This window comes from Mustela nigripes, chromosome 1 (assembly GCF_022355385.1).
Source record: "Mustela nigripes isolate SB6536 chromosome 1, MUSNIG.SB6536, whole genome shotgun sequence".
Classification (NCBI taxonomy): domain Eukaryota; kingdom Metazoa; phylum Chordata; class Mammalia; order Carnivora; family Mustelidae; genus Mustela; species Mustela nigripes.
Genome location: NC_081557.1, coordinates 2,904,681 through 2,926,093, shown reverse-complemented (window position 1 = coordinate 2,926,093; position 21,413 = coordinate 2,904,681). Strand labels below are relative to the sequence as shown.

General features: G+C 61.4%; 2 protein-coding genes across 10 annotated transcripts in view; one reads left to right on the top strand and one right to left on the bottom strand.

The window, feature by feature from the left end:
* The window catches only part of SHANK2 (SH3 and multiple ankyrin repeat domains 2), a 453,945-nt gene that overhangs the window by 105,158 nt on the left and 327,374 nt on the right, over window positions 1–21,413 (bottom strand). The gene's annotated exons all lie outside the window — the stretch shown is intronic.
* LOC132016192 (uncharacterized) lies at window positions 6,674–9,626 on the top strand. The gene is made up of 3 exons (XM_059397360.1): window positions 6,674–6,692; window positions 7,775–8,107; window positions 8,762–9,626. The coding sequence occupies exons 1-3, from the start codon at window positions 6,674–6,676 to the stop codon at window positions 9,088–9,090; spliced, it is 681 nt and encodes a 226-aa protein (XP_059253343.1). The 3' UTR covers window positions 9,091–9,626.

Sequence of the window (21,413 nt, the reverse complement as noted above, 5' to 3'; positions counted from 1 at the left end):
ACGGGAGTGGGAGAGGCTGTGTTGCACACCCCTGCGGCAGGAGCTCGGAGGGAGGAGGTAGAACGGGCGGCTGTTCTGTCCCTGGCCGCGCACTGGGCTCCGGGAGCAGGAGGAGGGAAGGAAAAAGCAAGCTGCTTCCCTTCACCCGGGCACGGCGCCCGCTCTCGGACCTGCCACGGGTGATGCGTCACGGCGGAGGTCCTCAGCCGGCGGGGGTGGATGGTGCCTCATGAGCTGGGCCTGGAAGGGGAAACTGAGCCCAAGTGCCCTGCCCACTGCTCCCCGGAGTCTCCATGGTGAGGACCAGTCGCTCTGGAGGCAGCTGCCCGCCCGGCACTGGCTGGGCCGCACGGCGGTGTCTGGCCTCTCTGGTGCCCTCGCTCGGTCTCCTCCTGGCCTGGTGGTGAGGTGAGCGTGAGCCACACACCTGGGGGTGCCCCCTCTGGCCCCAGCATGTGCCTCGGGGCCGTGCAAGAATCAAGGCCACGGTGGGAGGGTGCTGGGTCCCTCTGCTCCCCTCCCTGGACGGCCCCAGCCTCCAGCCCCCCAGCGTCTTCCCGGGGAAAGCTCTGTTGCAGGTCTCAGTGGGTCAGGATTGGCAGACGGCTGAGGTTCAAACTAACAGACGCCTTGATCATTGCTCCTGCTCTGGTCAGTGTTTCCTGGGGTCCCGGGAGGCCACACCCCGCCCACGTTGGCAGGACAGCCCTCAGTGACCCTATATTTGGGTCAGGCGTGGCCAGGGGCTTGGGGACCAGCTCGGGGAACCAGAGAGAGCCTTCCGGAGCCCAGACAGCGGCTGCTGGTATTAATGTGCCCAGGGCAGAGGCTGGGAGGGGCCTGGGAGGCCCAGAGCTGGCCACCTAGAGAGACCCACAGGTGGGCGCCGTCTAACGGGGCCTCCTGGGCGCCCTTGTGCAAGGGAACTTGAGGCCACAGGCACGAAAGAGGGCTGGCAGGGGGCACCTTCCTGAGGAGAACCACGAGGCCCGTGGCTCACGAATGCAGCCTTCTAGCCCCATTAACACGACCCGAGAGCGACCCCAGACCGCCGGCTTACCTGAGCCCACGTCGACACTCTCACCCCAAGGGATGCTCTTCCCTGCTCAGGTGGAAATAAACCCGGAAAAGCAGCGGGTGACCCTTGGAAAGGCCCAAGGCCCTGAGGGACAAGTACCCAATCTTGAGAGGGAGGACCGGTGAGCTTCGTGGGGACCGGGGACCCCCAGCAGACAGCCAGGAGATGGGTGGGGGCGCACCAGTACCAGGCCCCCCGCTGTTCTGCCTTCCTGCCTGGGGCCCGGATTCCCCCACCTCCTCTGTGCACCCGGCCTGGCCCCTGGGGCTCTCATGTTCCCCCGTGTTGGCCGCTTACGTCTTGCGACCCCAACAGGAGGGAGACAGATCCCGATCGTGGCTACAACACGTTATCATGAACGCAGAGGCTTAGAACGGCGCAAAGTTATTCTCTCCTGGTTCTCGCTGGGTTGAGATCGAGGTGGGTCTGGCTCCGACCCGCTCTTCCCACGTCCGGGGGCTCCTGCGACCCTGGGCTGGCGGCCACACCACCCCAACGGCCGATCTTCTCCTCGAACCCATTCGACTCCTGCTCTCCTCCCGCTTACGGGGTCACCTGGATGACACTGGGCCTCGGGTGGTCCTGGATAATGTCCCTGCCTTGAGGTCCTCAACTGTCTCCACCTGCCAGGTCCCTCCCGCCACACAGGCCACCTTGTCAGAGGTCTGGGGGTCCCGGGTGGGCATGGGAGATCATGACTCAGCTGACCATGGGGAGGCACAGCTCGCGGACCCCACAGGCTGGCCCAGCCAGGCCTCAGGGCCTCACACGCCCAGTCCCCCTGCATCTCGGACATTCCGCGTCCGTCCGGCACAGCCTCCAACGCCCTCGTTGTGCGTTTTGGGTCATTTCTGTGCTCCTTTATTTTGATTTATTATAATTATTATTTGGTGGGGGCAGTGAGAGAGAGAGAGAGAGCCCTCGGCCTCAGCTGGCAGAGCTGAACACCGGGCACAGCCCGAACAAGGGCTTGTGCCAGCGCCGCAGCAGCCAGCACGCACCGTGGCCCGCGTGCCTGAGCTGGCTGCTATCAGCACCGGGCAGGGCCTCGTCGCTCTCACAGGAAGGCCGCGCTCCCTGACGATGTGGGGACTCATTCATACTCAAGTGTGAGTGACTGAACGGCAGACGGGACAGACTGCCGTGCTTGCCCGGGTCCTGCTCACCAGGATAGGCCTCTGTGTATCTGCTCTCAAACCAGAGCGGTCACCTGGTTTGTTCCCTTGTAAAGCCCCTCTGGGTGCTGCTTGACCTCCGGGCCCCTGTAAGTCTCAAGGGGGGAGGGGACGCGGCGGTGAAATGGACATGGCTGGGGCCGGGGGCAGCAGGAAAGCCCTGGTCAGGTTCCAGCGGTCTGCAGGCTTGGCTGTGGGCTCCGGGACCCGGTGCCCCCACCTCTGTCATCACTCCCCTGTGTGGCAGGGGAGGACGCTGAAACCCTCTGGACCACAAGGGGCTTTTGTGCTGATACCTCGACTCAGCACAGCCGGGGGTCCGCGGGCACCAAGGCGCCCACCACGAAGACCTGCCCCCATGTGTTCCGAGCACGTGTGGCCTCACTGCCTCGTGCTCTGGTCTCCAGGTGGGAATGGGCCACGGCTCTGGCACTGATGAGCCACGGGGTCATAGGGGCACCCAGTCTGCAGGTGCCTTGCTGTGCCTCAGTTTCCCCATATGTAACATGGGAGTGTCCGTGGGGTTTCGGTATGAGAGGCAAGCTAATCTCTTCGCATGGAGCTCTTCACGGGTCCGATCCTCCCGGTCCGTGTCCTTGTACAAAGAGCCACCAGAGCCCCTGACCTGTCTCCACCCGGTGGGGACACAGTGAGGAAGAAGGCATTGTCTGCTGGCAGGAGGAGGCCCTCGGCGGGGGCTGAGTCCACCAGCACGCAGACCAGCACCGCCAGCCCGTGGGCTCCCGAGGACAGACGTCTGTGGCTTAAACCTCCACGTGCGGCGTTTTGTTAGGACAGCTGTGCTGACCGAGACACTTGTGGGTACCGACATGATTCTCACCAGGCCTGAGTCCCCACTGTAACTGGGGGGTCACCCCAGCACCTGCCCCGAAGGCCTGATTTCCCCTCTGAGTGGTCCCAGCATTTACGGAGGTGGGTGGGGCGCTTGTCCCACAGTCTGCCTGGGACTGCCCAGGACGGCCCCCTTTCTGGTGAGATGTCTATCCTCGCCACTGCCCTCAGTCCCAATCCCCGCTTTACAGACGAGGAAACTGAGGCAGGAGCTTGCCCAGGGTGGCAGCAGGAAGGCGGAGTGAGATTTGAACTCGGGCCCGGTGGCTCCAGACTGCCCCCCACTGCCAGCTGGGCCATCTCAGGGCTCGACGTCCCGGAATGACCCGGGCCGCGCCCGGCGCGGGGGGCGGGGAGAAGACTGTGCTAGAGCCCACGGGGGACGGGGATTTAACAAGCACGATGGAGTTGCGTGGGGACCACTGCCATGGACCTTTCCCGGCGGCACCCGGAAAATACCGAGACACCTGATTTATGCCCGCACTGTGGAACAGGGGCGGCGACAGGCATCGCCCCTGGAGACTCACCTGTCCCCCAGGGAGGGAAGACAGAATTTGAGGGGTGGGGGGCTCTACCTGAGGCCACCTGTCGCCCCTCCCTCAATGCCAGACAACAGTGACTTTGAGCTCTGGGCCGCGATGGATGTCCTGGTTCTGTCACACGTGCTGGGAGCTTCCAGTGCCGAGCCTCGGGCCTTGGGCCACCCTGCTGGGCTGCCCCGAGGTGGGTGTGGGTCAAGGCGCATCACTGGGGCAGGGGGGAGCCCGACAAGCAGGGCTGGCCCCTCCTGGCACCATCCAGACCCAGTGCCACATCTAACGGGCACCACAACCTGGAGGGCACAAGGGGCTCTCTCCGCTGCCCGCTGCTGACTCTACCTCCTCTGGCTGGGTGTCCCTATACGACTGTGTGGGAGGAAAACCAGCAATCCCCCTTCTGGGGGTTCTATACTCAGAACGGACCCCCAGTCCGACTTCTCTCCGTCTCAGTGTGGGGTGTGGAAACAGCCTCCTAGCGGGCCTCCTGGACGTGAGGGAGCCCCCGTCCCCTGCCTGTCCCCCGCCGATAGCCGTGTCTCCTGCCCCGTGCAGGGCTCCTCTTCCTACAAGGACCCCAGCTCCTGCATTCAGGGCTCACCCTCCTCCAGAATGATTTCATCCCAAGATCCTTAAGTGGACACCTAGAATAGCCTATTTCCAAACAAGGTTCCTGGGGGACATGAGCTCTGGCAGAACGCTGTTGAACCCACCACACCCTCCAATCCATCTCCTCTGGGAAGCAAGCGCTGAGCCCTGCACAACTACCCGCCTGACCACTGACCCCATGGCCTCCTCACCCTGGAAGGAAAGCTGACTTCTCTGCACAGCCCGGCCCGCGGGGTCTGGGCCTGCCTCTCCCTCCATGCCTGGACTTTCTGCCCCCTGCCCCCCCCCCCCCCCGCACTAGTCTCTGCCCTGAGCCCCTGCTCAGGGGTGCTGGCTGGAAGGGCTGCCAGCTCCCTGCTCCAGGCACTCTGCCCACGGGCCTCTGCCTCTCCTCTGGCCCTCCAAGAACCTGACTCCACCACCTGCGGCCCAGCGGCCCTGCCATGGCCAGTCCAGGTGGGCTCTCGGGAGCCACAGTGGGCCGGCTGCTGGGAAGGAAGGCAGAGCACCTGGAATTCTTCCCAGCGTCTCTGTTCCCAGAGTGGAAGGGACCTCCCCGAACGGGGCGTGCAGGACGGCAGCCCAGGCCACCTGTGACCACTGAAATTTAGATAACCCACAATTAAATAAAATGGAAGTTCAGGACCTAGGTCACACTGGTGACATTTTAAGTGGCCAATAGCTACATGTGGCCAGGGGTGCCAGAAAATTTCTACCGGACAGTGTTGCTCTGGCCAACAAACCAGAGGGAATTAGAGGCTGTCAGTGTGGCCAGGGGCCCAGGCCTCTCCTCTAGCCCCTACCCCTGTCCTCTGGGCATGTGGGAGCCGGGCTGGATGTGGGAGCCCTGGGTGTGCTGGGCTGTCCCCTGCCTCAGCCCTAAGGGGGTTTGCAGCAGAACCTGCCAGCAAGACAGAGCAAGCCATCCCCAGAAGTAGGGACCCCTGGGGCCTTTGTCCCCACTTGGGGAGGGGCAGTTTCGAGTGCGGTCACCTCAGAGCAGGAGGCCCGGTGTGCCCTTGCGGGGAGGCAGACAGGAGGGCCAGCCCCGTCTGCCCAGAGCCTCCTGGGACCATCCACCCCCAGGATCAGCAGGTGCCATGGGCAAGGCCCTTCCAGGCCTCGGCCGGGGGTGTCTGCAGGGGGGTGGGCAGTGGCGGAGGCGGGCATGCCGCCCCATTCCCAGGAGTCGCAGGGAGGCAGGCACAGGTCCTACTGGCCTCCCAGTGGAGGTCTCCAGATGGGGGCAGAACCCCGTGGCGGCCAGCTATGTCCCCAGCCCGAGGACACACCCCACAGAGGGCGACAATGGTCCCTCTCGGCTCCGCAAGGACTCACTCCCCGGGCCGCCCGCTCTGCCTACCTTTCCTGTCTTTCACATAAACACTCCTGGAGCCAGCACGGAGCACGGAGCCATCTCTCCCCTAACACCGCGGGCCTCACCGGGCGTGATCTCCCAGCCCCTGCCCCAGGGGACATCTGGCACTACGTGGGGACCTGTAGGGCTGGCAGGACTGGGAGGGGCTCCTGGCCACAGGCGGGCGGTGGCCGCACATGGTGGGAGATGCCGCCTCGACGGTGCCACTTCCCAGCAGCTGACCTTGTGTCCCGTTTGCCCCACAGAGGAAAGCGAGAATGGGCGGTCACCCCGTACCCCGCCCCGTCCACTGGCAGGCTGGGTTAGCTCCGTGGGCCGCCCCGCCTGCCCCGCAGCTCCAGGCCAAACTCCCGCAACCCAGTCACCGGCAAATGCTGTGCTCTCCCTCCTGGCTCCATCTCCCTGCCTCCCGCCCACCAGCACCCCTGCATCCGCCCATGGCTAGCGTGACTTCCCAGGAAGTGGGGCCCCAGGCCATTCCTTCACCTGGGCCACCGCCTCGCCCCAGCACGACACGCTGGCTTCCTAGAGTTCCCTCGGCTCCCAGAATGTGTCCCGCGCCTCCGTGCCTCGGGGCCTCTGCACTGGCTGCTCCTTGTGCCTGGACGCCTTTGCTGGGCTGGAGGGGCTCCCCTTTCCAGCTGCAGAGGCTCCCTTCTGGAGAGACTCCTCCTGCCCCCAGGCCTGGCGCCCACACCTGCTGGGTCCGTTCTAGAAAATCCCACGACCCGGGGTGATGTCTGTTGTGGCCTCATGGTCTGCAGGTCGCTGTCTCTCGAGGGGGAGACAATCAGTCCTGGCGGGTTTCAACCACTCGCAGCTGCAACGGCACCTCATTTCTGACACCAGCGGCGTGTCCGAGGGTCCCCCCAGCCCCCCAGCTTTCGTGATCCTCGAGAAGGCTTCCAGGACTCCCTGAACATGGACACGTGTGGTTGCGTTATTCCAGGGGAAGGACACAGATTCCAACCACCAAGGGCACAGGTGGATGGGCAGGGGCAGGAGGGCCCACCTGCGGAGCGGCCGTGGTCTCTGTGGCGTCGGGATGGCTGGTCCCGGCACTGGTACGTGACAGTACACAAGAGTTCCCCAACTGGGAAGCCGCGAGCCCTGTGTTCATGGTTTCTCCTGGGGCCCTCTCACACCCTGCCTGGGGGCTGGCCTCTAGTATCTAGCCCCGCCCAGAGTTTTGGGCGACTGCGTGTACTCTCCAGGCTCTCCGGGAGTCCAAACCTGGCTCGGCTGGTCCCTAACCCCAGGCAAACAGAGACACCACCATGAGGCGGGGCCCACAGATCTGAAGACAAAGCACAGGCCTCTCCTGGGGTCAGGTTACTCCTCCCTGTGCGCTGCCTCCACTCTGCAGACAATGGGGGCCTTCCCCTCAGGGGACCTGCGGGGGGACCTGGGCTGGGGGGGACCTGCGGGGGGACCTGGGCTGGGGGGGACCTGCGGGGGGACCTGGGCTGGGGGGGGCTCAGCCCCTCTGCTACTTTTCCCCCCCCCCCCCCCCCCCCTTCTAGAGGTCAGTCCCGGCTGTGCTGGGAGAAAGAGCCCAGCTGCTAGCCAACAGATCCAGGAAGTGGAATAAAAGATCTCTGTACAAAAAGGTAGAAGTAGGGCATGCTCGCATATAAATGCACACGATGTGGGGGGTGAGGCAGGGAGATAAGAACCATCTGTACCCACTCTCCCCCATGGAGACCACGGGGGCAGCGGGGGGCCTGGGTCTTAGCGGACCCTGCCTGCTTGCAGAGCCCAGACCTTCTGGCCTCTGGATCCCCAACGGCCTCCGTCCCAGCCTCCCATCCGGGACGAGCTTGGTACCCCGCACCCACCGTTGCTGGGAGACGGTTGCCGAGAGTCACAACGCAGCACAACGGGAAACACCCCCAGCAAGTTTGCCGGGCCCAGTTAGAGAGACGGGCTCTGGTCCACTGGGGGCCTCGGCCCACTTGCCAATGTGTCCAGCGTTCTCTTTTCTGCGGTTTCGGGAGAGCACTAAGCAGCCCTCTGTGTCCAGCGGTGGTTACGAAGCAAACCCATCGGCCCGTCATTCCGCACAGGATGTGGCATGAAGCCTGGGACTGAGAGGCTGGGAGTGCCACGGGCTGAACACCCCGCGTCCCAGCACGGGCAAGCTGAGCGCTCCCGGCTGAATCGGGGCCTTGTCTCATCCGGCCAAACCCCACGACCTCCGGGCGGCTGGCTGCACCCTGCCGAGCCCAATGCTCCCAAGACTCACGCACAGGCGGAAGAGGCTGGCAGCCCTCGCCCCAGAGCAGAGACCACACCCACACCACGTCGTGGCTGCCACAGGCCCAGAGCGGCAGGCGACAGAGGGAGCGAGACGCTGGTCCCCAGCACGCCGGCCCCCACACACCATGTGTCTTGGGGGCCCCAGGACCATGGCCCCGCCCTCACCAGCCCTCCTGCTCAGCACTTCTCGCACTAAAAGCTCTTTCTCCAGGGTTCCGCAGTAAGTATTAGGGCTGTTCATCTGAACCCCAACTTTCCTGTCTGGACGTCCACAGAGTCGCTCTCTCCACCCTCCTGAGGCTGGAGTGACCCGTGACAAGGGAGCGAGGTGACGTGGGGTACTCCACGCAGAGCTAAGGGCACTACATGTGTCCGCCACACCCCCCTTCAGCCTGCCTGGGCCGCTGGCGCCGGCTGAAGGTCAGGGCGGGGCCCCCTCACCTGGATTTGTGAGCGAGCACGACGTGAGACAGAGCATAGCAGAGCCGCTGGGTGGTGACAGCCAGCGGGGACTCCCCCGCCGACACCGGGGGACCTTGTGTCCCTGCACCCGACGCAGGCTGCTGACCGCCACCGGCCAGGCGGGTGGCGCGCCCCAAGGCACCCGTTCCAGTGCAAGTGAGAGACCTCTTGAAGCTGAAGGTCTCATCGGGCAAGGCCGCGTCCGTGGGGTGTGGGCTCCGCAGGCTGGGCTGGAGGAAGGAGCTCGGGTCCCGACGCAGAGGGGGTCACTGGGTGCCCCTCAGAGGCAGGGGCTGTGCGCAGTGAACCCAGGCTCCGGGGCGGGAGGCTGCAGTCAGGGGTGTCTGTTCTGTGATGCCGGGGGAGGGAGGGGCGGGGCAGCAAACCCACACCCCCTCCTCCTCTTTCCCAGCCAGGCCCGTCCCTGCCGAATTCGCCTGGGCCCGTTTCCCTGTCTGCCGGCTGCTCCTGCTCGGGGCGCCGTGGCCACAGTACACTGAGCACTGCCGTGGACATGCAGAAATCCGCGTGGTCCCTGGAGCAGCCACCAAGATGGGCATCCAGCTCCGGAACGAATCAGGAGACTCGCCCGGTGCTGGCAGAGCTCCGTCCGCCCAGCCTCATGCCGCGGGCCCTGCACGGCCTTCCCGAGCCGTGGACACCTGCCCTCCCGCTGGCTGCTGCGCGGCCCGGGCACGGGGAGAGACCGCAGCCCCTCTTCAGTCCCTGCGCCCCCAGTAAGGGCTCTGGGGGAGCCACTCAACTGGACAAGCGAGCAGCTGTGGACGGAGCACTCGGGGCTCGGGCCAGGGGGACAGTCCCGGCTCAGGGACTCTGGGCCGGGCGTCACGAGGAGCGTGTGTCCTGCACAGTCACAGACAGGCTGTTCTCGAGGGAGGTGACCCCCCTTGTGGGCAAGTGGCAGAGAAATTAATTTCATTCCTGCCATCGACTCCAGCCTGGGTGGGAAGTGCCAGTGCTCCGGGAGGGCTGGAGGCGGGCAGGTGCCGGTGCCCACGTGCCCTGTGCAGCAGCCCCACGGGCCTGCCTGGGGGACACGGAGCCTTCCTGGGGACACTCCCGCATCTGCATCCCAAACTCCCCTCTACCTCCTGGAACAGCCAGAGGCCCCGCCCCCGCCCCCACCCCCGCCCCGCCCTCGAGGTCTTGGACTGCTTTCCATGGGCCATTTTACCTCCCCGGGCCCCTCCTCCTCACCACCCTAGGCTACTGCCCACACCTGCAGAGGGGCCCGGAGGGGGGCAACGGCCACACGGAAACCCCCTCCTGCAAACATCCGGACACTGTGATCTGTCACTGTACACTGAATGTGGGAACGGGCTGCAGCACTGGGTGGCCGCCTGAATGGAAGGCCCCGCCCCATCTCTGGGCCTCAGTTTCCCCAGACGTACCACAAAGGGCCTGGTGGTCAGGTCCATGTGCCGACACCCACTCTGTTCTCCTCCTATGGGGACTCAGGCTTGCTGTGAGACGGTTTGTGGCTAATCAGAGCAGAGAGAAGCTCCCCGGGGTCCCTGGAAATCTGCTACGAGGGACCCAGCCTACACCCCCCTCTTGCTCCTGGTCCCTATACTTCTTATTGCCTGGCACTCCCATGACCTGTTGGGGTGGAAGGGGCCTCTCGGAACCCCGAGGTGACCCCACCCTGACAGCTAGAAAGCCTGGTTCTTGATGGCTTCACAGGGCCATGGTATCGTCCCTTGATTTCTGGGTCCACAAAATTGCACGCCCCCTTCTAGATGAAGCCTCTGAGTTTGCTCCCAGTGCAGACTCTGAATGGGAACAGCACAACCGTGTCCCGGGTCGTAGGCACACCTGTACTTACCCCATCCCACCATCACAGCAGGCGCCGGGCTAACTACTGTGTCCATGTCACAGGCAGGCCCAGCGACAGCGAACAAGGCACCCGATTTGGGGAGGGGGCTTTGTGTGAGGGCAAAAGGCGACAGCTCTATGGGGAAGGAGCTAAACCCCAAAGGCCACAGACTGTATGATTCCGTTTATACGAAATGGGCACAGAAAGTTAAGTCCACAGAGAGGGGAAAATGTCCAGGACAGCAGGGCAGGGGACCAGAGTGAACGCTAATGGGTAAAGGACTTTTTTCTGGAGTCATGGTTGCACAGCACTGGAAGGTGTTTTAAGAATAGGGCCTCCTGGTCCCTCCACCGGGGGCAGGAAGGACATGTTCTGGCTCTGTCGTCCCTGTCCTCAGGAGCATCACAGTCAGTAAAGGGACCCTGGCCACCTCTCCAGGGAACAGGGTGATCGGGGGTGTGGGGGGGGAGGACGCAGCTGAGACCTCACGATGGAGCCCTAGGACGAGGAAGAGGCACTCGTTAGCAGTAAAAGTCAATAAAAACTTCGTCGGTGCATCTGGGAAAAAAGGGGAAGTTGCGTGTCATTTCAAGCAAAGTGGGAGTGGGTGGCTGAACGGTGTCCCCCTAAAACTTGGTCCTCCCTGAACTTCAGAATATCACCTTATTTGGAAATGGGGTCTTTGCAGAGGCACTTAATGAAGATGAGGTCACAGTGGAGGGGGTTGGCCGTGCTCCAGGCACCGGGGTTCCCATAAGAAGCAGGGAGACACAGGGGGAAGGATGTGTGACCATGAAGGCGGGGGTAGGGGGGCAACGCCATAGCCCAGGGACACCTGGAGACCCAGCAGTTGGAGGAGCAGGAAGGACCCACCCCTAGCACTGCTGGAGGGATCAGGGCCCTGCCCACTCCTGGATTTGGGGCTCCCAGCCTCTGGACTGTGAGCGAACAAGCCTCTGTCCTTGGAGCCCTCCCAGTGTGGCGTTTTAAAACAGCAGTCCCTCAAGCTAGCACCTGGGGATGCACCTTGATGCTCCCCAGGACCGGCTGGGCCTGGAGGGCTGGAGGAGGTGGGCGTGGCTGCAGACGGACAGGGGAGGCCTCCACCCCCCAACCAAACGCCCCAGGACCCTGGTTGTCGTGGGAGGGGCAGCTGAGGACACCCAGGGCTGGATTTAGGAGCTGCATTGGTGGTGAGGGACCCAACCTTAGGGGCAGGTGGGTCCACCTCTGTGGGACCGTTGGAAAGAGAGGAGTTGATCTTTCTAGACTGATTTAAGTTGGTCTTTCTAGCTGCTCACAAGGGAAGCCACCGTCTAAAGCCGCCTGGGACTCCAGCAGCACCTGACTCAGGGGAAACCCGAAAGGCGCTCGCTGGTGCTGTGCCCTGAACCGTCCCCAGGGCCACGTGCGCGCACACCTTCTCCCCACCCACAAAGCCCCATCCCGGTCCATCGCTCTCACTGCTGACCTCTTCGTCAGGCCTCGGCTCCTGACCCAGCTCGGCAAGGTCGTCACATGGACCCGGACTCATGCGGGCCAAGAGCCGGGTGCGCAGGCCGAGGTCTGTGCAAGGGTGGGGACACAGTGGAATGGGTGCCCCTTGCAGTGGGCGTGTCCTGAGGGCGCGGGTGGGCGGGGCGCTTCCTGCGGTGGGCGTGTCCCGGGGGACATGCTTTCTGCAGTGGGCGTGTCCGGACCAGGGGGTGGGGCGCTTCCCACAGTGGGCGTGTCCTTAACGGGAGAGGCAGGGCGCTTCTGGCTTGGGCAGGGGAGCAGGAGGGGTCAGTGTCTCTGACCTGACCTGGCGCTGGGACGCCGTCCCGAATGCCGGGTCTCGCAGGCGTGCGTCCCCCGGGGCTGGCGGCTGCGGGGTAACTGGATCGCCCTCCACCCGTTCTGTCCCCCGTCACCCACGGCCCCGCTTGGCAAACACGTCCCGGGAACGAACATTTTCCAAAGTTTTCTTGGAACTACATGGGGAGGTGAACTAATTACAATTCCCCTTATTTTTGAAAATAAATTTATGACTTTGAGGTCTTAATGTTTTCAAAGTACTACGGCCGTGAGAAATGCTGCACGGAGATGCTGGGTGTCCTAATGCAGTGCGTCCTTCAGCCGAGGGAGCGGCTGCACCGATCTCAGCACCTGATCCCAGTGGCCCCGCCCGATCCCAGCGGGTGGTGCCCGATCCCAGCAGGCCACACCTGATCACATCGGCCAGCACCTGATCACATCAGCTGCATCGATCTGAGCGGGCGACAGGGCACCTGATCCCAGCGGCCAGCACCCGATCCCAGCAGCAGAACCCACGCTGAGTCCTGGGTCCCAACAGACACAGGTGTGCAAAGGCGGTGTGGACAGCGCCTCTGAGCCAGACTCGGTCCTTTCTTGACTCGATACAAATCTAAATTTTTACTATTTTATAGAATCTCTTTTTACAACAAAATACCCCCTCCCCCCACTTAGAGCGGACGCAGCCTCTCCCGAGACCCTGTCTCCCAAGGGGTGGTGAGTGCTGGCCAAGTGTCTGGGGTCATTCCAGTGCACAGCAGGTGCTCAATAAAGAGAGAAAGTGTGATGATCGTTCTACAAAAAGGGAAAAAAAGAAAGTGAAAGGAATCTATTCAAAGTCCTCCCCCCACCCCCGCCAGCCAAGCTTACAGATAAAATTCACAGGTGTCTGCACTTGGCCCTAACTCTTTGTTTTTCTAGGTCACGGTGCCCTACATTCTCAGAAAGTAGACCCCGTTTACAAGAGATCCTCTCTAGTTTGACCACGACCCACATCCCAGACAGAACCCCTCGGGAAACCTGCCACCTCCCGCTCTACCTGGCCAAATGGGCCCCTCCCCACACCCTCCATGGGCTCAGCTGCAGCTCTTGGCCACTCTAATAGAAGGGACGGAGGAAGGAAGGAGGGAGTGGGGAGGGAAGAGGGCGAGAGTGCGGCCGAGCTTCAGAAAAAAATGACTCATTTTTAAATTTCTTGAAATAAGGTACTGTTGATTTGGAAAGCAGCCGGGAGAGGCCAAAAGGACCAAAGACAGGACAGAGGCACAGGACACCGTCGAGCCCCGTGGGTCCCAGGGGGCAGTCACTGGTGTGTGCGGAGGACAGAGGTCCTGCAGTCCCCAGGCCCGGGCACCTGCACCGTGAAACAATTTGGACATCAAAGAGAGTAACGTCTACAGCGGATTTAGACACACTGAATACATAAAATCCCCGGAGCTCGCTGTGATGTTGAGAGAGACAGACAAATGGAGAGATGGAAACAGAGGAAGATACACCAGCTGCCACCCCACCCCCGCCCAAGAGCCGTACCAAACCAATCCCCGGCACACGAATGGAGTTCATGGAGCACCAGTCTCTTGCAGAGAAATTGGATAATCAAGAGGAAAGCATTCAGCCTTTATTTTGCCTTCTTGTGCAAATCGTGTTTCAGCCAAATAATTGTATTTGATAAGGGAGCCCTTCTTTGTGATCACAGAACCCCTGCGAAGAGCTGTGGAGGGAGCATCAGGATGAGGAGAGCACAGTTTGCCAGCCCTGCTGAACTCATCAGGGCCTACAGAGCCCCCCTGGAGAGATCCCCCTAGCCCCCTCCAGGTGGAAGTCCGGAGAGGCTTCCTGGTGGAGGAGCCAGCCACTGTTGCCCGGTCTCTGGGCCCCCAGTGGAGTGAGGCATGGAGCACCTGGTTCCCCTTCATTATGCTGGACCCAGCACACGAGGAGGCAGAGACCCATCCAGGGAGTGGGCAACCTTGTCCAGTCCCCTAATGAGGCAATGGCAGGAGACAGAGGGGTGATGAAAGAGGCTGAAGGAGAGCAGGAGGGACGAACCAGCAAGAGCCGTGCGGGTCCAGAGTCGGGTCACCGCTGTGGCAGGACACTGCTGAGGGGCCATGCTGGACGCTTAGGTGGCATGGGGTCTCGTGAGAAAGAGGGAAGTGATGTGACATCAGGGATTTGCTGAGAAAAAGGAGAAAAGCAATAGCTAGATGGTCATGGTTTCTTGGCTATGACACCAAAGGCACAGGCAACAAAAGAAAAAGTAGATAAATCGTATTTCGTCAAAATGAAAAGTCAAAGGACAAGGTCACATCCAAAAACAAGGTCAACCGAGTCAAAGTAACCCCGAGAACAGGTGAAAATGCTTACAAATTAGGTATCTGAGATGGGATCAATATCAAGCATACATAAAGAACTCCTACAACTCAACAACAAAAATAAGACAATTCAATTAAAGAACAGACAGAGGGCTTGAATAGATGTTTCTCCAAAGCTGGCATACAAACATCCAATAAGCACGTGGAAAGCTGCCCAACATCGCTAGTCATTGTGCCAATCAACACCCTAATGAGATGCCACCTCACGCCCATTAGGAAGGCTACTCTCAGAATAACGACGCAGCAAGAGTTGGCAAGGCCGTGGAAAAATTGGAACCTTGTGCACCGCTGGCGGGAATGTAAATGGTACAGCTGCTGCAGAAATCAGTATGGCAGCCCCTCAAAAAATTAAACAGAATTACCATTTGATCCAGCAGCCCCACTTCTGGGTCTGCCTCCAAAAGAACTGAAAGTGGGGACTCCGACAGATATCCGCCCACCCACATCCACAGCAGCCTTGCTCGCTGTGGCCAACGGGAGGAAAGCCCAGACGTCCATGGATGATAACTAGATCCAAGTGTCAATGGATAAAAAAAATGTGGCGCATCCCCACAATGAGGTATTATTCAGTCTCACAGAGGAGGGAAGCCACGGCACCTGCCACGGCAGGGAAGAGCTCTGAGACCGTTCAAGGACGTGGGCTGGACGCGGGCTGGAAGAGCCTGGGGACACAGAGGACTCGGCCTGGTTGGACTCACAGAGACAGAAAGTAGATGGTGGGTGCCAGGGCTGGGGGTCACTGTCTTGTGGGGACAGAGTTTCATCATCCTTTGGGACGACGGAAAGTTCTGGACACGGGTGGTGGGGACAGCCGCACAACAGCGTGAACGTGCACAGTGTCCAGAGCCGCGCACCTATGAATGGTTAAAATGGTCAATTTTGTCCTATATATATTTTTAAAAGATTTTATTTATTTATTTGACAGAGATCAGAAGTAGGCAGAGGGGAAGGCAGAGAGAGGTGGAAGCAGGCTCCCCGCGGAGCAGAGAGCCCCATGCGGGGCTCGATCCCAGGACCCTGGGATCATGACCTGAGCTGAAGGCAGAGGCTCAACCCACTGAGCCACCCACTGAGCGCCCCAGTCCTATGTATTTTATCCCAATTTAAAAAACAATTAAAAAGATGTGATTGCAAAGAAAGGGGAGATATATGAACAAACACAGGCTGACTTCCGGAAGGCCGGCTCTGCACGTGGGTCTTCCTAAATCCTGAAACCTTGCCCAGCTTTGCTCAAAAACCCCCATGGGCCCCCCTCGCCCTAGATCTTCCTGCAGTTTCAGAGACCTGGCCCCACCCAGTCCCCCAACCTCCTCTGTCTCCCCTGCCCCAGGTATTCTAGAACATGTGGAATCCTTTCCTGGTCTGGGCAGGGCCCCGCACTCACTGCCCAGGCTGCCGGGCCCACTCTTCCCCACGCCCTCCCCGCGTGCGGGTTTTAGCCCAGATCTCACCCCTCTCGGGCCTTCTCCTGACCCCCGGGGATACAGGCTCTGTCCCGCTGTCACTCTTGTAGCACTGTGACACACACATGTGAAAGTGTCCTGGGGTGGCCCTAACAAATGACCACAGACTGGCCGGCTGAAAACAGCCATTTCGTCTTTCCCAGTGTTGGAGACCAGAAGTCAGAGATCAAGGTATCAGCAGGTGCACAGCCCAGACGGCTCGAGGGAAAGACGCTTTGGCCTCTTCCAGCCTCTGGTAGCTGCTAGCGTCCGTCCACACTTTGCGCCTGCCTTCTGCGGCCTCTCCACCCTGTCTGTGTGTGTCCTGCCTCCCTCCTGCCCCGACCCTGACGAGGACACGTATGACGGCATGTACGATCTTCCTGGAGAGTCCCGGGTCATCCGCCGTTACAACCTTTAAGTTCATCACATCTGCACAGACCCTTTTCCCATATAGCGTGACAGACAGAGGTCCCAGGGATTAGGATCTTTGGATGGCTGTCAGTGGACCTCGTACAGTCCACGCACGTACATATACATGTGTGTGTGCACGTGTGTGCGCCTGTTTCCCTCTGCAGGGTCCCATCACGGTTCTCTGCCGGCTGGCTTACAGCACACAGGTTCCAAGGGGCGCCCCCATTCCTAACCAGGCCCCTCCAGGGTGTAGAATTTGATGTTCAATGTAGGTTTTCCAAATGAACACATTTCCCTTGAACCTGGTGGCAAGAACCCTGCCCTTTCGGATCAACAAGAACATCTCCAGTGAGTTAGATGGGATGCCCATGTGCCTGTGCGGGGACAGACCCCCTGCGCCCCGCATGTCAAGCCTCCCTCCAGGCCAGCAAACACTGCACAGAGCGCAGGCACTCCTATGGATGCTGTCTGGCCCTCCCAGGGTCAGGACAGGGAGGAAACCAAGGCCCTGGAACCCTAGCAAGGGCAATCTGCCACCCCAGGATGCTGGGGGCCCTGCAACCCCAGACCCTCTCAACCCCGTCCCCTCAAACTCCAGGCAGCCCAGCGAAAGCCCAAGGAACGGCTGCCTTGGCACCCAGGACAGTAAGGCGTGTGTGACAGGCCTAGCCCTGGGCGGGGTGGGAGAGCCACCAGTCCACTGCAGCTGCGGAGCCCGGCCTGTGGAGCCCGGGGGCTCTCCCGGGTTTGCCCAGGAGGCCTGTGTGGGCAGGTTCATTGGCAGCAGCGCCTCCCAGCCAGCGACAGGGAGCCGGAAGTCCATCCCCGGTGGGCCGCGAGGCACGCAGCAATTTGGGGGCTAATTTTCTCCCGTAAAGAGGTTGACCCTGTTGTCTGGTCTGCACACTGCTGAGCTGGGCGTGTGTGCCCCCGAGGCCAAGGGGAGCGGATGCCTCGGGGCGGGCTAGCTGGCGGGCTGCGGGAGGGAAGAGCGCACGGCTGGGCAGGGAAGCAGGTCCAGGCAGAGGCCGGAGGGGAGGCCGCCCGACCCCCGCAGACCCGCCGAGGCCTGGGCTCTGCCCTGGATGGGCGACTCACGTGGTCACCGTCAGCACCCGCCCCTCCCCTCCCCCGTCCTGCCTCTGTTCTACCGAAGTGGAGAGGGCGTCAGGTGGTTCTGGACAAAGGACCACGTGCCCGGCCGGCAGAGGCTCCACGGGGTCAGAGCGGCCAAGGCGGCCCATTTTGTTCCGTCTGCTTAGAGTTCCTTGCGTAAGAACAACAATAACAGTAGAACTGGAATAGTCACCAACACACAATGGGAACATTTCCTGGAAAATCCTGATCTCTGGCTATGGACTATAGGTGGTGCCTCCCAAGTGATGGTATTGGGGGGCCCATGGGATGTGATTAGGTCCTCAGAGTGGAGCCCCACGGATGCGATGAGTGGCCTTGTGAGGGCCCCTTCGGCCGCGTGTGGACTGCACAGACAGGGGCCTGAGCCCTGACTTGGGGGACAGTGGGGAGCAGCGGGGCCCCTGCAGGCAGTGGGGGGGTAGGGGGGGGCCCCAGGTCACGCCCACTTTCACTCTCCTCAGACAACCTCTCAGCCCCGCCTCAACCCTCCAACCTCCCTGAGCTGCCCCTCCAGCCGGAGAAGTCAGAGGCCCCAGGCAGGAGACACCCCTGTCCTCCTCCTGCACAGCATCATCAAGCCTGGACCCCGTGATCCCGTGTGAGCTGCGCCAGCTCCAAGGGCCACAGCACTGTCAGCTCTAACACAGGGATAAGAGTGGTAGGCAGATCGTACGAGTGACCAGTGTCATTACCGTGGCCTCCTGGGCCACAGAGGGACGGGCCGAACCTCTTTGCTCCCCTTACGCAGTCTTAGCCTGCTAAAACCACACACCGGCCGCCGCCGGGCATCTCTCCCTGATGAACTGGAACTGCAGACAAGGCCCGGGAGTCATGGTGCGTTTTCTACGGTTTGTTTCTCCTAGAAGCCTCTAATGTTGTCGACCGGGATGAGGACGAGGCCTTTCTAGGTTGGCAGTGGAGACAAGACGTTTGCTCTCCTTCTGGACGCCCGGTGAGCCAGCAGCCCGGGCACCTCCTTCCCCGCGGCGAGGAGCAGCTCCTGGAGCGCGGGTGCAGGTGATGTGCCCCCTTCTGCCAGTGAGATGCGGGGGAGCCTGATGGCCTGGGCCTCCCCACGTGCAGCGTCAGGAGCCGGGGAGCGGACAAGCCTGGTGCTCAGAGCTCTGGAGTGGAGGAGAGCTGGCTGCCCGCGGGGGACACCCATTTAGGACTTGCCGCCGAGTGGGCAGGAACCCTGCCTTGGCTTGAGGCTTGGCTGGCCAGAGAAGGCAGGTGGTCCCCGGAGAGGGTCCGGCACCTGGGATTGTCACTGGTCTGCCTCTTCTGGGTGACCTTTCCTTGGGAGATGCCAGGCTGGGGAGAAAGTCACAGGGGACTGGGCACCAGGATGGGGAGGGCCAGAGGGCCAGAGGCTGGGGGCGCCCCACGTCGTCAGTATTGCTCGGAGAGGCTTTTCCAGCCGGGCGGGTTCTCAGTGCTTTGGCATCAGGGTCTCTGAACAGGCGTCCAGACCAAGCCATCCCAATGCCTTCCGCTTCGTTCTGGATCCGCAAACCACTCTGGGCAGCAGCGGGCAATCGGTCTGGCTTCCGGGGAGATTTTCAGGGCTGAAAATGCCACAGGCCTTAAAACGTTGATTTTTCCACTGGCTTCAAATTGAAATCGCTAACTGTGGGGCCGGGGGGAGTGTTCAGGACACAGGCGGTCAGTCAATAAGGCACTGAGGGAGAGACAAAGGGACTGGGCAGTAACTCAGTGAGCAGGCTGACACGCGGGATCCCGCCTGGCCGTGCGACGTACGGGACAGAGCTCTAACGGCAACTGAGGCGAAGCCGAGCCGTGCCCCCTCGCACCCACGCCGGCTCCCGTCCTGTCCTCCGCGCCTCCCTGTGCTTTCTGGGAAAGAGCAGGGACACAAGCAGGACGTGCATTTCCTGGAGATCTGCTGCGGGCTCGTGAGCCTCCCGCTGGCAGCGGAAGAGTGACACGGGTCCTTGCAGAGACCAGGAATAACACGGCTGCAGCTCCCGTCTGAGAGCCATAACCCTGCCATTTATTCCCTTTTAATGAGGCCACAAACACCAAATGTTAAAAAAAAGTTACGTTCCTAGAGAGCCGAGTCCTCTCTGACTCCCCGTCCTCCTGCGGGGTCACCCCACTGTCCCGGCGGTAGGCAGCCCTCCGGCGCTTCTGCACACACCGGTGTTCCCGGAGAAAATTCAGAGCGTGGAGAGGCAAGAGCGTTTTGCACGCTTCTAGAGGAGGCACATGTGTGATCTACGCCAGCGACGCTCTGCCTCCCGTCCTCATCACTTAGAAACACGCTCTGGGGACGGCTCTGGGGCTGCGCAGACGTGCTTTCCTCTTTCTAACTCCCGTGGAGTTTTGTTCCTGTGCAGGGACTTATTGGGCACCTGCCTGGATGCTGCCTCCAGCTGCAGGGGAGCGTGGGGTCCCGTGGGGGCTGGGGGCGCGGATCCACAGTGACTCAATGGGAATGTGACCCCTGTGTGCGAGAGAGCCCCGAGTGAACAGGAGACAGGCTAAGGGACGGGGGTGGGGACAAGCGCAAGCTCGGAGGGTAAAGCCTTACTGTTCAAAGAGTTTATTTATTTATTTTTTTTAAAGTCAAGAACATTGCTTTCCTTTAAAATTTTTTTTCAATGATGGTGAAGGTACGTAGGACACAAATTTTGCATTTTAACCATCTTCAAGCATACAGCTCAGTGTCATTAAGTATGTTCAACCTGTTGTGCAGTCGTCCCCTACCATGCATGTCCAGAATGTCCCACTGTCTCCTGAGACACCAGCCCCCAGCCCTCCCCTAGCCCCGGTACTCACTGCCACCCTCTGTCCCCCTGAGACACGGGCCCTCATCGCTACCCCGGCCCCCACCACTCACTCTCTGTCCCCCTGAGACACCAACCCCCATCCCCCACCCCCCTCTGGGAGTCTGATGCCTCCAGGGTGAGTGGAATCACAGGTGTCCTCCCCCCCCACCCCCGCGGCCTGGACGCCTTGGGGGCAGCAGTGAGAACTGAGGGGCCCCATCCCAGGGAAGCACCTGCCGTGGGCGGGGTGGCCATGCTCCCTCCCACTCCTGCGGGACGGAAAAGAGGAGAGAAGGTCTCTGAGGGCACCCTTCGTAAGGGGGTTCTCCCGACAGGCTTGATGAGAGAGGGCGGCACCGGAGTCCGGGCCCAGACCCCCCAGCCAGAACTCCCCGAACCCCTCAGTCCACGAACAACAGCCTGTTCACAAACAAAAACTGGACCAAACCGGAAAACAAAACAAAACAAAACAACAACAAAAAACAACCCAGCAAACCCAATCAGGCCATTCCGTCCAGAAGGCTCATTAAAAAGCACTCCCGGAAAATTAACTGACAAGAGCACACAAAATTCTTCCCTGGAACAGATGAGGCCGGGCCAAGCCCAGGGATGGAAAACCATCACCACAGTCCCCACGCGGCGCCGCGGGGGCCGGACCGCTGCCTCCATGGCAAGGGCATGACGCACGTGCTGCCACCAGGCCCCGGGCTGAGTCACCTCCTGCTCAGTGACCGCCACATCCCAGGAAGAGGTGACAGAGCCCTGGGGTGGGGGGGGGGGCAGTGCTGGAGCCCAGGGCCAGGCTCCCACAGGACAGCACATGGCGTTCAAGAGCTAGCTGCCCTATGCTGGCCTCGGGTTTGAGTCCAGCCCCATCTCTCCCTCCCGTGGCCATCATGCTGACCACACCTCGACTGGCTGGTGTGCAAGAGGGCACGACTGCCACCTCCCTCAGGAGGCTGCTGGGTGTGGACAGAGGTCCTGGTGCACACCAGGCACTCAGCGAAGTTCCCAGCACTGTGTGCCCCCCGGCATTACGGGTGGGGGTCCGACGGCCGAGACAGTGATTTTCTGGTCCCCTTTGCTGCTTTGTCTCCCGAAACCACACCATTCGGTGCAACTGACCGAGGCTCTCAGGCAGGACAGACTGTCTCCCCGCCAGCTGTGGACGTGCCCTCGCCCTGCACCGCAGGTCAGAGGCCCCGGAGGGCTCATTTCCCCAGCATGCCCCTCCACGGACACGAAATGTCGGAGCTCCCCCACATTCCCATGT